We start from the raw sequence: 14642 nt of genomic DNA, 5'->3' as shown, positions 1-14642 counted from the left end.
ATTCCACTTGGGAATAAGGTTTTCTTGCTTATGTTAGTGAGGCCAATATGGGTATAGGATGAGTCTTGAATCCAGTCACTGTTGAGATTATCTAGAGCAGCACAGACAGCATAGACAGCAAGCAGCAACGGGAGGACAGGAGCCACGTGGAGATCCCCAAGGAACCCAGGCATGCCAGGGCCACGGAAACCGAAAGAGATCTTCCCTCAGAGATAACAACGAGCGAGCCTTCCCCTAGAGCTGGTGCCCTGAATTCGAACTCCCAGCCGCCTAAACTGTGAGAAAATTCTGTTCGTTAGTCAGGACCGGCGGTATACACAGCTACCACTTACTTTTTGTACCACTGGGGTTCTTTGGGAAGCTTCTGTCCCACTGACAGTACGTGCTGCCGGCAGGCAGGACCCTATCTAACAGTTTGAAACATTAAAAAGAGGCGTGTGCCCCAAATTACTGTTTTTATGGGGTACTGTACGAAGTGGTGCTGAATCATTGAAATTTTGGTAGGAAAAACACAAATTTTGAAAATTTTTATTTGGTATTGTGGAATGAAGCATAAAACAAAAACCATATTAACTATGGAAAATCCAGGCACACTCATTAATTCAGCACATCCTCCATTACTAAAAACACATGGTATCAACAAAAAAATTAAAAAAGGAAAAAAAATTGGGTCATGAAAGGGTTAAAGCTACTCGTTTTTGGTATTTCTGTTACAGCAGCACTAAAAAACTAAGACAGTTATACAGCACAGTAAAATCCACTGCCGTCGAGTGCATTACGACTCATAGCAACCCCAAAGGACGAAGTGGAACTGCCCCATAGGGTTTCCAAGGAGTGGCTAGTGGATTTGAACTGCTGACCCTTTGGTTAGCAGCTGAGCTCTTCACTGGCTCCCGTACAGCACCAGTCTCTTGTGATGTCTTCAATGGACCATCACTCTGCTATAGCCAGGATTGAAGTACCAGCCCGTAATGACGCATGTCATTATTTAGGTGGGAAGGTTGCTAGAAAAACTCAAGGGCATTTGGTATATAAAATGAGGACCTCTTATTTCCATATGCTCTGTCTGGTCCAAGTTCCTCCATGTTGATCTGATCAGCTCTACCCTGCGGTCTCAGGTTCCTGCGCAATGCAGCCCCTCAAAGGTGACTTTCCTCTGGCATTAGGGAATCATAGTCCTCAGCCTCTGCTGGGCTTTTTTGGTCACCTATGAGTACCTGCCAGGACAAATGGCATTGAGCTGACTTAAGGCACTGGCAGCAGCTCTGGAAAGGGCGTCTCAGGGGACAAGGGGACACATGGATGGATGGCTGTGTGCTGCTCCATCCCACCACCAATGGGACCACTCACTGCAGGGACCCTGAAAGGCCAGGCTGGTGATGCCAAGGGCAAGGGCAAGGGCAAGGGCAAGGGCAAAGACACACCTCTTCTCCAAGAGGATTCATGCTCTTTCTTGCAACAGTGGGGGCTGGAAAGAGACAGACTCTCAGGGAAATATAAGAGTAGCACAGGCTAATGAAATGCCCTTCACTGTGGTGGCAGGACACAAGAGCAGCCTCTCCGGGGGAGCTTGAGAAAGCCTGTAATACGTGTTTTGCTGTTTCCATAATGGCGTGAGGCAGTCTTAATCTTGAGTAAATGGCAGGTTTTCCTTCTGGATCCAGCAGGGCCCCTCTCCACTCCAGTTTTAAGCCTAACGAAGTCCAGACAGATTACGTATTTCACAGACAATGGCATATTAAAGCCCACCCCAAAAGTCATGATGTTGTTGTTGTGTGCTGTTGAGGTGATTCCAAATCATAATGATCCTATAGTACAGGGCAGAACTGCCACGTAGGCTTTTCTAGGTTGTAGTCTTTATGGGAGACGATCCCCGGATTTTTCTCCCATGGAGCTGCTGGTGGATTTGAACCTCTGACCTTTTGGTTAGCAGTCGAGTGTTTAACCATTGCACTAGCAGGGCTCCTATTCCAAAAGACATCCCCCAAAAAACAAACCCATTGCCTTGAGTTGATTCTGACTCACAGCGGCCCTTTTTAGGGCAGAGTAGAACTGCCCCATACGTTTTCCAAGTAGTGGCTGGTAGATTCGAACTGCTGACATTTTGGAGAGCAGCCTAACAGCAACCTTTCAAAAAAAACGGTATGTCACCTGTTTCGTAGAAACCAAAACCCTAATGTCTTCCACTCACTCCATTAGGCTTGCACATCTGCTGTCAAAGTGGAGCCAATTTAAACCCTTGTTGATGTGACTAATAAGGTTAGATAATTGGATTTGTGGCAGATTAGTTAAACGGCAGCCAGCCATGCTGATCCTAGAAGTTCCCTGGGATGAAGAAACAGGCAGCGACCACAGTGCACTGGTGTTCCGTAATGAGCCCACTGAGCAAGTATTTACTGACACTATGTACAGGGGCCAGACCAACAGAGTATGAGTTGAACCAAGAGCAGAGAAGATAATGCAAGTTGAGGGACAAACCCTGTGGTCCTGGAGGGCCTTGAACTAGAGCAAAAGAGACTGAGAAAACCAGGTGCATGTTGGAGACAAGATAGAGGAAGAATTGACAAGTCTTGGCAACCACCTGCCCAGGGAGGCCAAGACAGCAGGCAAGGACCAGTATAACTTGTAGACCGAGAACCAAACAACCAGGAGGCTGGGCAGGAATGGTTACGACAGAGAAGCAGTAGGTTTGGGAAGTAGGATAATGAACTTTGAGGGGCTTAAATTCCCCCAGGCACTGGTATTCCGTCTGGTAGACTGAGGTATGCCGACAACAAAAAATATTGAGGTATCCCAACAGAAAAGAAAATGGGTCTTCTTCCAATTCACAGGGACAGATTAACAGATCAGAGAGGCATGCCCTCCTTTTAAGAGCCTTGGGCTTTTACGATCAAAGCAGCTGATCGCGCCTGGCCTACTGTGTGTTCTTTCTGTGGACCTGCGTGTTCTTGTTTTGTTTTTATTTGCATACATCCAAGTGAGTCATAGCTGAGGCTAGTGAAATTGTTCGTAGTTCATGAGATGGAATTAAACGCGTGGGCTTCAGGGCCATCCGTAGAAGATGTATCCACACACAGGCTTGTATACTGTGCTGGCTCACAGGGGAGCTTCAGACACTAGTGCCACCACCACGTGGGCTGTCTCCTGTGTTCAGCAAAGATGCAGAGCAAAGCTCCAGCTCTGATTATCTGTTGTTGTCATTGTTGCTTGCTGCCTTCATGTCAGCCCCTTGACTCGTGGTGACCTCATGCAGGATCGGACCACTGGGATCCAGACGGTTTTCACTGGCTGATTTTCAGACGTAGATCACCAGGCCTTTTTTCCTAGTCTGCCTTAGTCTGGAAGCTCTACTGCAATCTGTTCAGCATTACAGTAACATGCAAGACTCTACTGACAGACTGATGGAGGCTGCGCAATGAGGTGCACTGGCTGGGACTCAAACCCGGGGCTCCTGCATGGAAGGCAAGAACCCTACCACTGAACCACCACTGGCCCTCCAGCTGTGTCTAATAAGAGCAATACAAACAGACACCATCTACAGCGCAGGCATTGTGCTGAGAGGGCTTTACAGGGCTGATTTTATTAAATTCTCATAATATCTGCTTCGGGTGGGTTTACTTTCCTCCCCATTATTTGACTTCAGCACCTAAAGTCAGCTCCTGCTTACAGCACAGGGTCTTTAGTTCTGCGTCTCTCTTTTCTGTTATAAGAAGTAGCAACATGGTTCTTCGTGGCTCCTTGCTAGATGCGGGAATGACAAAGACTCACCAGTAAAAATCTCTAAACTACCGAAAGCTCCTGTTAACTAGAAAGTACAGAGGAGGGTAAGGAAAACTATCTACCCTTTAAATATTCCATCGCAATAAAATTGTGCCATCAAGATTTATGTAGCTTTGGTTTCCTTTCAGTCTTAGAATTCTCAAAATTCCTCAAAGATCCAAGTAAAATGCTTAATATATTCACTTACCTGAATTACTATAATATTTCAACAGAGGTCGTTCTCAATTTTCACCACCTGTCAGTTGGTCGTACTATAGTGGCTTGTGTGCTGCTGTGATGCTGGGAACTATGCCACCAGTATTTCAAATACCAGCAAGGTCACCCACGGTGGACAGGTTTCAGCAGTGCTTCCAGACTAAGAAGGACTAGGAAGAAAGGCCTGGCAATCTATTTCCAAAAATTAGCCAATGAAAGCCCCATGCATCACAGTAGAATATTATCCAATACAGTGCTGGAAGATGAGGCCCCTAAGTTGGAAGGCACTCAAAATACACAGTGGCTGCAGCAATAAACTCGCATATACCAAAAAACACGGTGCAGGACCGAGCAACACTTTGTTCTGTTGTAAATGGGGTCACCGTGAGTCGGAGCTGGCTTGATGGCAACTAACACGACAACAAAATTTTCAATTTAGAGGGCCTCCCTACTCTTGAGATCCTTCTCTGGCCTTCTGGAAAGCATCATGGCCAAACCATTGGTATAAGGAGAAAGCCAATGTGTGTACGTGTGTGTGTGTGTGTGTGTGTGTGTGTGTGTGTGTAGTGTGTGTGTAGGGGGGGTGTACCCCCCATGAGTACATATACATTATACTTCTTCTCATAGAATCCAGGAAGAAGGTTGGTTACTGCCTACACATAAGTTCTTCAGATTTCATCCTTCATGGTATTACAGTATGTTTTGAGCAGTTAACATACATTTTCTTTGAGGAATTCTCATTAATTCCATTGTATAAGTAAAGGACTGAGACACACACTTAAAAGAATAAAAGCAAAAGACTTTGGACTTCAAGGCAACAACGGTCTCATAAGCAGTCATGCTAAAAAAAGTGCGATGACATCTGATTAAACACTCCACAAGTGCACATACCAAGAAAGAAGGAAAAGAGTCTTTCAGCTAGAGTTTAACATGTACGTAAATCCAGATAAAAATAAGTGAGTAAAAGCTAAATACTGAGCACAATTCTCTGGTAATGCTGTGTGGAAAGAATGACAAGCTTCTTCAAGGAAAGGCATAGATTTTTTCTCTCTGAAGCTGTAGGGAATTATCTTTTCCACATTCAACACCTTTAACTCTAGAGCTATCTAGAAGTCTCTTTTAAGGTTTCAGACTTGTCTCCTCAACAACACCCCAGGCCAGTTACCGCGCACAGTTACCTTACCATTTGGAAGCTTCGAGTCGAGTGGAATTCACATTGCATCATATCGAAAAAGATGGGGATAGTGGCCTTTCGCAGTTCCGTCTCGGGAATCAGTGTCATTTCCAATATTGGGCCGACCATTTCTGGAATGAACTTTATCTTGTGTTGACCTAGGAATAAAGAAATGCATTGTTCAGGGTTATTAAAGGGTTCTAAAATGAACGTGAGTGGACGAAATCCAAGCAGTAGGTCGTTGTGGGTCTGAGCACAGGATTTAGGGATTTTGGGTCTGTGGATCCTTTTCTCATCTGAAGTCCACAATTTTGAATACATTTCCAGCCATTAGTCTAGAAAGTGGACTGTATTCCAAATGCTACCAGTAAAGCTATTCAAAAAATCCAAACAACCTAAGGCCTGTAGTCACAACTTTTCTGTTATAAATGATAAAGGCTGTTTCACAAACAGGCAAATCTAGTAGGTTGATTGAGGACTTTAGCAGCTAACTGTTACCTAGTTTGGGGAAGGGCAGAGCTCGGACTCCGGAGACTCAGCATCTAACTTTGGGCACAGTGGCGAGAACAGGGGTGGATGAAGATGGAGGGGGAGGGTTGTGCAGAGGGTCTCCTGGGGCCTTTCATCTCCCACACCTGAGGGAGGAGAGTTTACCACTCGGCACCTCTGGGAGTAATGCAGAGTGGTTTCTGTAACATCCCAAACGACTGCAGTAGAAGGAAATCCAAACATAGGTATCAGAATATGAAACTGCAAAAACAGGAAAACTCTGCCGTCTTTGGCCACTGTTGGTTTAGAAAATGCTTAATTAGACTTCTGGCCAACATGGTGCCATGGACAGAAGCATCACACCGTCCCTCCACAGCAAAGACACGAAAAACTAAGTAAGACAGAGACAAACAACATTCCTGGAACCTACAGTGTCATATGAAGAGATAAAGAACTCAGCCAAGCACCAAATGGAATTAAAAAATGACAAAGGACAGAGAGTGAGGAGAGATACGTGTGGAGGGCCCCATCAGCTAACGCAGCATGGATCCGCCATCTTGGACTCCTGTCGGGGACTGGCAGACAGGGAGCATGGGAAAGCAGCTTCACAGAACTCTCAGCAGGAGACAGCACCTGGTAACCAGCGATACACACTTTCCCACTCCCCATTCTCTCCCTGCTGCTCTACCTCCAAGCTTCCTGGCTGGCTGCAGTGGCTTGGCCGGCTGGCAAGTGCAGCGTCTGTGCACTTGGAGTCGCCTTACCCACATCAGAGATGGATGGACAAGGAATACAGGAAAGCAGCTGCATGAAGTTCCCAGCAGGAGACGGAGCACTCAGTAATGAGTGATATATGCTTCCCAAACCCCACTTTGGCCTCCTCTGCTTCCTGCCAGCTACAGTCTCTTGGCTGGGAGGCAACTGCTTTGGCCTCAGGCTGCTTGGATTCGCCCTGCCCACACTGATCGGGCCCCTGAGCTGGCGTTGGTTCTTTCCGTCTCTTTTGGTTTCTTCTGTGCCTCTTACCACCCCCTCTCCTTTCTCTGGAACACATGGACCCAGGTGCCATCTTTGCTTCTTCTTGAAAGGCTGTGAAGCCAAGCTTGACTGGGGAACCATTCCCCCTGCCTGTATCACCATTATGGTGGGATCCCAGGGTTTTTTGCTTTTTTGTTTTCCTTTTTCTTTTTGCAGTTTAGGAGCCCCTCTGGTCGGGCTGCACTGCATGGCTTAGAAGCCACTCCCCCAATTTGAGCAGCCAAGAAGGTGGGGTCCCTGGGGACATTTCTTTCTTTTTCTTTTTTCTCTTTTCCCCTTTCCGTCTTTCTTCACTTCTCAGTTTTTGTCTCTCTATACTTATCTTCTTTTCCTGTCTCCTGAATACTGGTGCTGTGTGACATCTATATCCCCTCTAGCCAGGCTATACTACGCAGCCTGGAAGCCACTTTCCCAGTCTTAGCAGCCCGACCAGTGGGAACATGGAACTCCTTGGGGCTTTTCTTTTCTTTCCCATATTTTTATCTAATTATTTTTTCTTTCTTTTTCATTTCTCCATTTCTCAGTTTCTTTTCTCTCCACTCCAATGGCAACCTCTTTTAGCACTCTTTTTTTTCTTTCTTTGCTTGTTTGTTTTTGCTCCTGTTTTGCTCTCCTCTTTCCCATATCCCTATTAGCTCCATACATCATAACCTCCCCCCTTCTTTCCTGCCTACCTGCACTGTGCAGTGAACATCACATCCCCAAGCGGCACAAGCATGGCCTATTGGAACCTGCCCAGCACTGATTCCTGGCTTGCCCTGTTGGCCCTAGTACATGCCACAAACTACCCATCCCAGGTGCTCCCCTTCAGCTGGACCTGCCCGGCTGCACCATAGCTGAGTGACTGGCACTGCCCATTGGACAAGGAAGTGAAAAGTATCATGACAACAGATGAGCAAAGAACAAAGAATGCACAGCCTGCCTGCTCAGCCATAACCAAATAAAACAAAAAAGAAGGATGAGACCAACAAATCTACGATCAAGGAATGAAGAAAATTACTGAATGTCCCAAAGACAGCAGACAATATCAAAACATATAAAGAAACAGGACAGGATGGTTCCAGTAGGCGTCTAAAGTAAAACACCAGATGACTTTCCAGTAGAAGAAAAGGCACTAGAACTACCAGACAGGGAATTCAAATCTCTAATATTCAGAGCAATCCAAGAGTTGAAGCAAAAAGCAGACAAAAATGAGGAAAAAATACACAAAATTTTGGAAAAGGCAGGCAAATTCATGGAAAATACAGACCAAAAAATAGAACAATTCAGGAAAGTAATACAGGAACAAAATGCCAAAATAAATTAACAACTAGAAATCATACAAAAACAACAATTAGAAATCCAGAGGATAAATAACAAGATTTCATAAATGGACAGTGTCATAGAAGGGCTGAGGAGCAGGTTTGAAATAATGGAAGACAGAATCAGTGAAATTGAAGACAAATGCTTGGATACAACTCTGTATGAGGAAAAATCAGAAAAAAAGAATGAAGAAAAATGAAGAGACCCTGAGATTTATGTGGGATACATTCAAAAGCAAAAGTTTACAAGTGACAGGAGTTCCAGAACAGGGAGACAAAACGGAAAACACAGAGAGGGTCATTGAAGAATTGCTGACAGAAAACTTCCCTAAAATTATGAATGATGAAAAGCTGACCATCCCAGATGCTCAATGAACCCCATATAGGACAGACCCCAAAAGAAGAACACCAAGGCATATCATAGTCACACTCGCTAAAACCAAAAACAAAGAAAAAATCCTGAAAGCAGCTCAAAAAAAAACCAAAAAGTCACATACAGAGCAGAAACAGTAAGATTAAGCGCTGACTATTTGAAAGAAAGGTGGCAATGGGATGACAAATACAAAACCTTGAAAGAAAAAAATTACCAACCAAGAATAATACATCCCCCCAAACTTTTGTTCAAATATTATTGTGAAATTAGGACATTTCCAGATAAACAGAAATTAAGGGAATATGTAAAAACCAAACGAAACTTACAAGAATTATCAAAGGGAGTCCTTTGGTCTGAGAACAAACAACATCAGACCACAGCCTGAATTTAGGACACAAGATAGTACCAGCCAGATACCAACCTCTGAAATGAACTCTTGAGGACTATCCAAAACCAATACAATTGCAACAAGGAACCAGTGAGGTTAATCTGTAAATGACAACAACATCAGAACAATAAAAGAGGGAATAAATGGTATAGGTATAGAACATTCTAATGGAGAGGAAGGCAAGGTGAAACCAAGTAATAATAGACTGGTTCAAACCTAAGAAGATAAGGGTAAATTTCAACGTAACCACAAAGAAAGTTAACAAACCTGGTCATCAAAATAAAGGAGAAAAACATAAAGTCTCAATAAAAACAAAATCTACAAGAACAAAAGAAATGAAAAGGAAATCCACAAACAAAAGGAACTTAGCACAGCAGAGTAAAAGGAACAAAGAAAATGTTAGCACCACAAAAAAAAAAGCACTACAAAATGACAGCAATAAACTCACACCTATCGATAATTACACTGAATGTAAATGGCCTAAATGCACCCATAAAGAGACACAGAGTGACAGAATGGATTAAAAAACTGGATCCATCAATATGCTGTCTACAAGAGACATATCTTTGGAAACAAAGACGTGAACTTATTAAAAAATCAAAGGATGGAAAAAAATATATCAAGCAAATAATTACCCAAAAAGAGCAGGAACGGCAATACTAATCTCCGGTAAGATAGACTTTAAAACAAAATCCACTGTAAAAGACAAAGAGGAACACTATATAACGATTAAAGGGAAAATCCATCATGAAGACTTAACCATAATAAACATCTACACACCCAATGACGGCTCCAAAATACATAAAACAAACTATAACAGCACTGCAAACAGAAATTGACAGCTCCACAATAATAGTAGGAGACTTTAACACACCACTTTCAGTTAAGGACAGAACATCTAGGAAGAAACTAAAGAGCACAATCAGCTATCTCAACCTCATAGACATATATATATAGAACAGTCCACCCAACAGCTGCAAAGTACACATTCTTTTCTAGTGTACATGGAACATTCTCGAGAATAGACCACATTCTAGGCCACAGAGCAACCCTCAACAAAATTGAAAACATTGAGATAATACAAAGTATCTTCTCTGACCACAATGCCATCAAAGTAGAAATTAATAAGAGGAAGAGTAAGGAAAAAAAATCAATTACATGGAAACTGAATAATACCCTGCTTAAAAATCACCCTGGTGCCGTAGTGGTTAAGTGCTACAGCTCCTAACCAAGAGGTCGGCAGTTCAAATCTGCCAGGTACTCCCTGGAAACTCTATGGGGCAGTTCTACTCTGTCCTATAGGGTTGCTATGAGTCGGAATCGACTGGACGGCAGTGGGTTTGGTTTTTGGTCTGGTTTAAAAACCACTGGGTAATAGAATTAATCAAAGGTGGAATCAAAAAGTTCCTAGAATCAAACGAGAATGAAAACACATCATACCAAAACCTTTGGGACACAGCAAAGGCAGTCCTCAGAGGCCAATTTATAGCACTAGATGCGCACATCAAAAAAGGGACAAAATCAAAACATAAGTTATGCAACTTGAACAAATAGAAAGAGAATGGCAAAAGAAGCCCACAGCCACCAGAAGAAAGGAAATAATAAAGATCAGAGCAGAAATAAATGAAATAGAGAATAGAAAAACAGTAGAAAGAATCAACAAAACCAAAAGTTGGTTCTTTGAAAGGATCAACGAAATTGACAAACCACTGGCCAAACTGACAAAAGAAAAACAGGAGGGAATGCAAATAACCCAAATAAGAAACGAAATGGGTGACATTACAACAGACCCAACTGAAATAAAAAGGGTCATAACAGAGTATTATGAAAAACTATACTCCAACAAATTTGAAAACCTAGAGGAAACTGACAAATTTCTAGAGACACACTACCCACCCAAACTAACACAAAATGACATTGAAAATCTGAACAGACCCATAACAAGAGATTGAAAAGGTGAAAAAAAAAAAAACAACTCCCAACCAAAAAAACACCTGGCCCAGATGACGTCCCTGGAGAATCCCACCAAACATTCAGAGAAGAGCTTACACCAGTACTACTCAGACTATTTCAAGCACAGAAAAGGAAGCGATATTTCTGAATTCATTCTATGAAGCCAGCATAACCCTGAGACCAAAACCAGGCAAAGATACCACAAAAATAGAAAATGCTTAACTAAACAACTGTGTTCTTACTCTCACCTCCTCACCTGCCCTTTCTAGATAGGATTTTTAAAGAAATCAGGAGAGTGTTTTACAGAAGGTTTTTAAAATAATAATAATATTGCTACTGTGAATTATACCGAGTATTTTGGTAGCAGCTGACATTTTCTGAGCACCATCTTCACGACAGGCCCGAAGAAAGCGATTACGAAAACGGTTTCATGTGTGTTATCTCATTGACTTCTCAAGATGGCCCTATGTGATGTGTACACTCCTTAACCCCACTTTACAGATGAGGAAACTGTGCTGTTCCCAAGGTCAAAGAGCTAGTCCAATGATGAAGAAGAGGCAGAATTTGAACCTAGCCCTGTGACTTGGAAGCTTCATCTGTGTGCATCATTTTCTCTGACTCTTTCCCTGCCTCCTTGGCATGGTTCCCTCCATGCTGGGACTCTCCCCACCTCTGTGTACTAAAAATGATGCCACTCTCTAAACTGTCTCACACAATTGTCAATTTCTGCAGAGGACGGCAACCTGTCATTCTATCCAGCACAGCTGGGGTATGAAAATCCTTCCAAAATAAACCCCCAGAACTAAATCCCCCTTGCAAGAGATGGGCTTCTGGCAACTACCAAAACCTCTTTTTAGTCTCTTCCATTCCAACTGCTTTTGCTGCAAATCTTGGTACCTTGCATTTGAAGTACCTGCCTTTGGCTCGAAACTCAGAAGTAGCACTGGAAACCCCTACTGAGCAGAGCCGCCAGCATTGGTCAGGCCTGGTTTATTGGTTAGCACCGCCCCCTGCTGGTTAAGGGTTTGCTTCCACAGAGCCTTAGCCTAGCAGCGCCAGCCCCCCGCCCCCCCCAGGTGTGCTGCTTCCAAAGTCTTGAGAGCAGAGAGTGAGCGAGAACAAATCCATTGCCACTTGAGTCAATTCTAACTCATGGCAACCCCCACAGAACACAAACCATTTGCGCCGCCTAGAGACCTATGACTTATTGCTGCCGACTTGATTCTAACTCATGGCAACCCCATGTGTCACAGAGTAGAATTGTTCCACAGAGTTTTTTATGGCTGTAATCTTTACGGAAGCAGATCACCAGGCCTTTCTTCCTCGGCACTGCTGGGTGGATTTGAACCACCGACTTTTTGGTTAGTAGTTGCTACTTCCAAATTTCCAGGGCTGGCGGTGACAAGGAGGAACTTATAAAGCACTGGGAGTGAACCAGGGAAGCCTGAGTGAGGGCACAGGCAGGAAGCTAAAGGGACTACCAGCCTGTTTCTCTGTTTAGAAGCTTAGAAGCTCTGAATCTGGAAGAAGTGGCTGGAAATCTCGTTTCTGAAAAGGGAAGTTAATCTTATTTCAGAAGGAGCCCCGGTGAGGTAATGGTTAAGCACTTGGCTGCTAAGGAGAAGGCTGGCAGTTTGAATCAGTCCAGTGGCTCGGCAGGAGGAAGCCCTGGCCATCCTACTCTGTCCTACAGGGTTGTTATGAGTCGGAATTGACTCGATGGCACACAACAACAACAACATGGTAGCCCGTGTGTTGTGATACTGGAAGCTAGGCCACTGATACTTCAAATAGCAGCAGGATCACCCATGGCGGACAGGTTTCAGCAGAGCTCCCAGATTATGACAGACTAGTGAGAAAGGCCTGGTGACCTGCTCCCATAAAGATTACAGCCTAGAAAACCCTACTGGGCAGCTCTGCTCTGTCACCTGGGGTCCCTATGAGTCGAAAATTGACTCAATGACACCCTACAACAATAGCCTTATCTCGGGTGACATCATTAAATTTAGAGGCAGGTCCTATCAAGAAAGTGGTCTTGTAAAATCTGACCCTCTTGCCTTTAACTTCAGAAATCTTGGTTTATTTTCACTTCACCCCAGTATAATTCGTATCATTTCATCTTCAGCACACAACAGAAGAATGCACAAGAAATTGAATGCTTAAATGAATTATCTGTGATGTTTTCTCATTAACACCAGCAATTTATCTAGAGTTTATCAACCCTCCTAATACTTTTACAAAATCATGAAATTGAGCAGGTGCTCTACATAGTAGTCTTTATAACTCAGTCAATACAGAATTCATTGAGCAAATTGGCTATTATAAATAAGTATAGCTAAAAATCATACCATCCTCATAATTAGCCTAAACTAACATATTTCTAAAAATGTTCTCGGGTGGACACACATGTAAAATGTAACCTTGGAGAAGAAGCCTGGGTATGATGAAACTCTGGTTTTCAACTTTTACGAAATAATTAGTGTTTTGACTAAGGCTATAATAACGTAATTTTTTTTTTTTTTTTTATAATAACGTGATTTCCATCACTCCCCAAATCCTCAATGTTTCTGAAAGGCGTGTAACTGCTGCAAAGCGTTCTCTTAAAAATGCTATTATATTCAGTCTCTCAGGTGACACTTTTCTTGTATGATGCCTCAGAAATGTCAGAGCCAATATTTCAGGAAAGGGATGATGCTGACAGCGAGTTGTTCGTCAGCCACATTTCAGTGCCATTGTTCTCTGTCTCCAACAGTTTTTACTGCTCCAATCTGGTAGGAACACATCAGGCAGTCACAAGTGGTGGTAGGTGCAGGGCTCGGGAAAACTAGTTAGGAACATAACGGTTTCCTCATCTGCGATTACGGCTCCTTCCTGTAGCACAGAAAACACAGAGCAGAGCCCTGCTGTGTGCCCTACCCCTGTGGCTTCAGCCTCCGCAAACCAACTGTCCCAATAGCAAGCAAGGGGTGGGTGATGGGCTCCTGTCTCATGGCCTTTCCCCAGGATCCATTTGCATCCTGGATGTCCCGTGGAGCACCTCTTGCTCAAACTTAACGATGGACTCAGGGTTGGAACCAGTGAGGGTCCAGGTGACTCGTGTAGATTGGACTTTGTGAAAAAAAGGATGCACTTCTTTTTTTCCTTTTGAAACAAAGGAAGAGCTAGCTGTTATGGATTGAACTGTGTCCCCCAAGAATATGTGTTGAAATCCCTGTACCTGTAAATATGACCCTGCTCAGAAATAAAGGGTTTTCTTTTATTACATTAATGAGACCATACCAGCATAAAAAAAAAATAGAACCAAAAAAAACCCAAACCCACTGCCGTCAAGTCGATTCTGACTCATCGCGACCCCATAGAACAGAGTAGAGCTGCCCCATGGGGTTTCTAAGGAGCAGATGGTGGATTTGAACTGCTAACCTTTTGGTTAGCAGCCAAGCTCTCAATCACTACACCACCAGGGCTCCTACCAGTGTAGAGTGGGCCCTAAACCTACTCAATTCTGAGTTATAAATGAACAGAACAGACCAGAGATACACGCAAGGGGGAGACACCATATAAAGACAGACAACAGGGACAGGTGCTATCTATAAGCCCAGGAACGCCAAGGATTGCTGTAGCTACTAGAAGCTGAAATACACACAGAAGGACCTCCCCCCAGAGCCACACTCTGAATTTGGACTTGCAGCCTCCTGAACTGTGTGTGAGGAAATATATTTCTCTTCTTTAAAGCCACCACTGTTGTACTTTTTGTTGTAGCAGCCCCAGGTAGCTACCAGATCACAATGCTAATATACCTACCCCCATCCCAAATTTTTTAAAACCCACCTAGAGCCTTTATCCTACTTGCAGAACTAGGAATGGTTTCTTCTGGGGATAAGTCCTTGCTTTCGTGGGGGACAGTATCCCCTCAATTCACTGCTGCGCTTCAGTGTTTGCCCTATCTATTCA

General features: G+C 43.6%; 1 protein-coding gene across 2 annotated transcripts in view; it reads right to left on the bottom strand.

Moving 5' to 3' along the window:
* The window catches only part of DOCK1 (dedicator of cytokinesis 1), a 540104-nt gene that overhangs the window by 83649 nt on the left and 441813 nt on the right, over window positions 1–14642 (bottom strand). For both annotated transcript variants that reach the window (XM_049855211.1, XM_049855210.1), the window contains exon 33: window positions 5159–5307. In XM_049855211.1, coding sequence (XP_049711168.1) covers window positions 5159–5307 — 149 coding nt within the window. The remainder of the gene's footprint in view (window positions 1–5158; window positions 5308–14642) is intronic.

This window comes from Elephas maximus, chromosome 16 (assembly GCF_024166365.1).
Source record: "Elephas maximus indicus isolate mEleMax1 chromosome 16, mEleMax1 primary haplotype, whole genome shotgun sequence".
Classification (NCBI taxonomy): domain Eukaryota; kingdom Metazoa; phylum Chordata; class Mammalia; order Proboscidea; family Elephantidae; genus Elephas; species Elephas maximus.
Note: the sequence above shows the minus strand (reverse complement) of the source record. Positions and strands in the feature narration are given on the sequence as shown.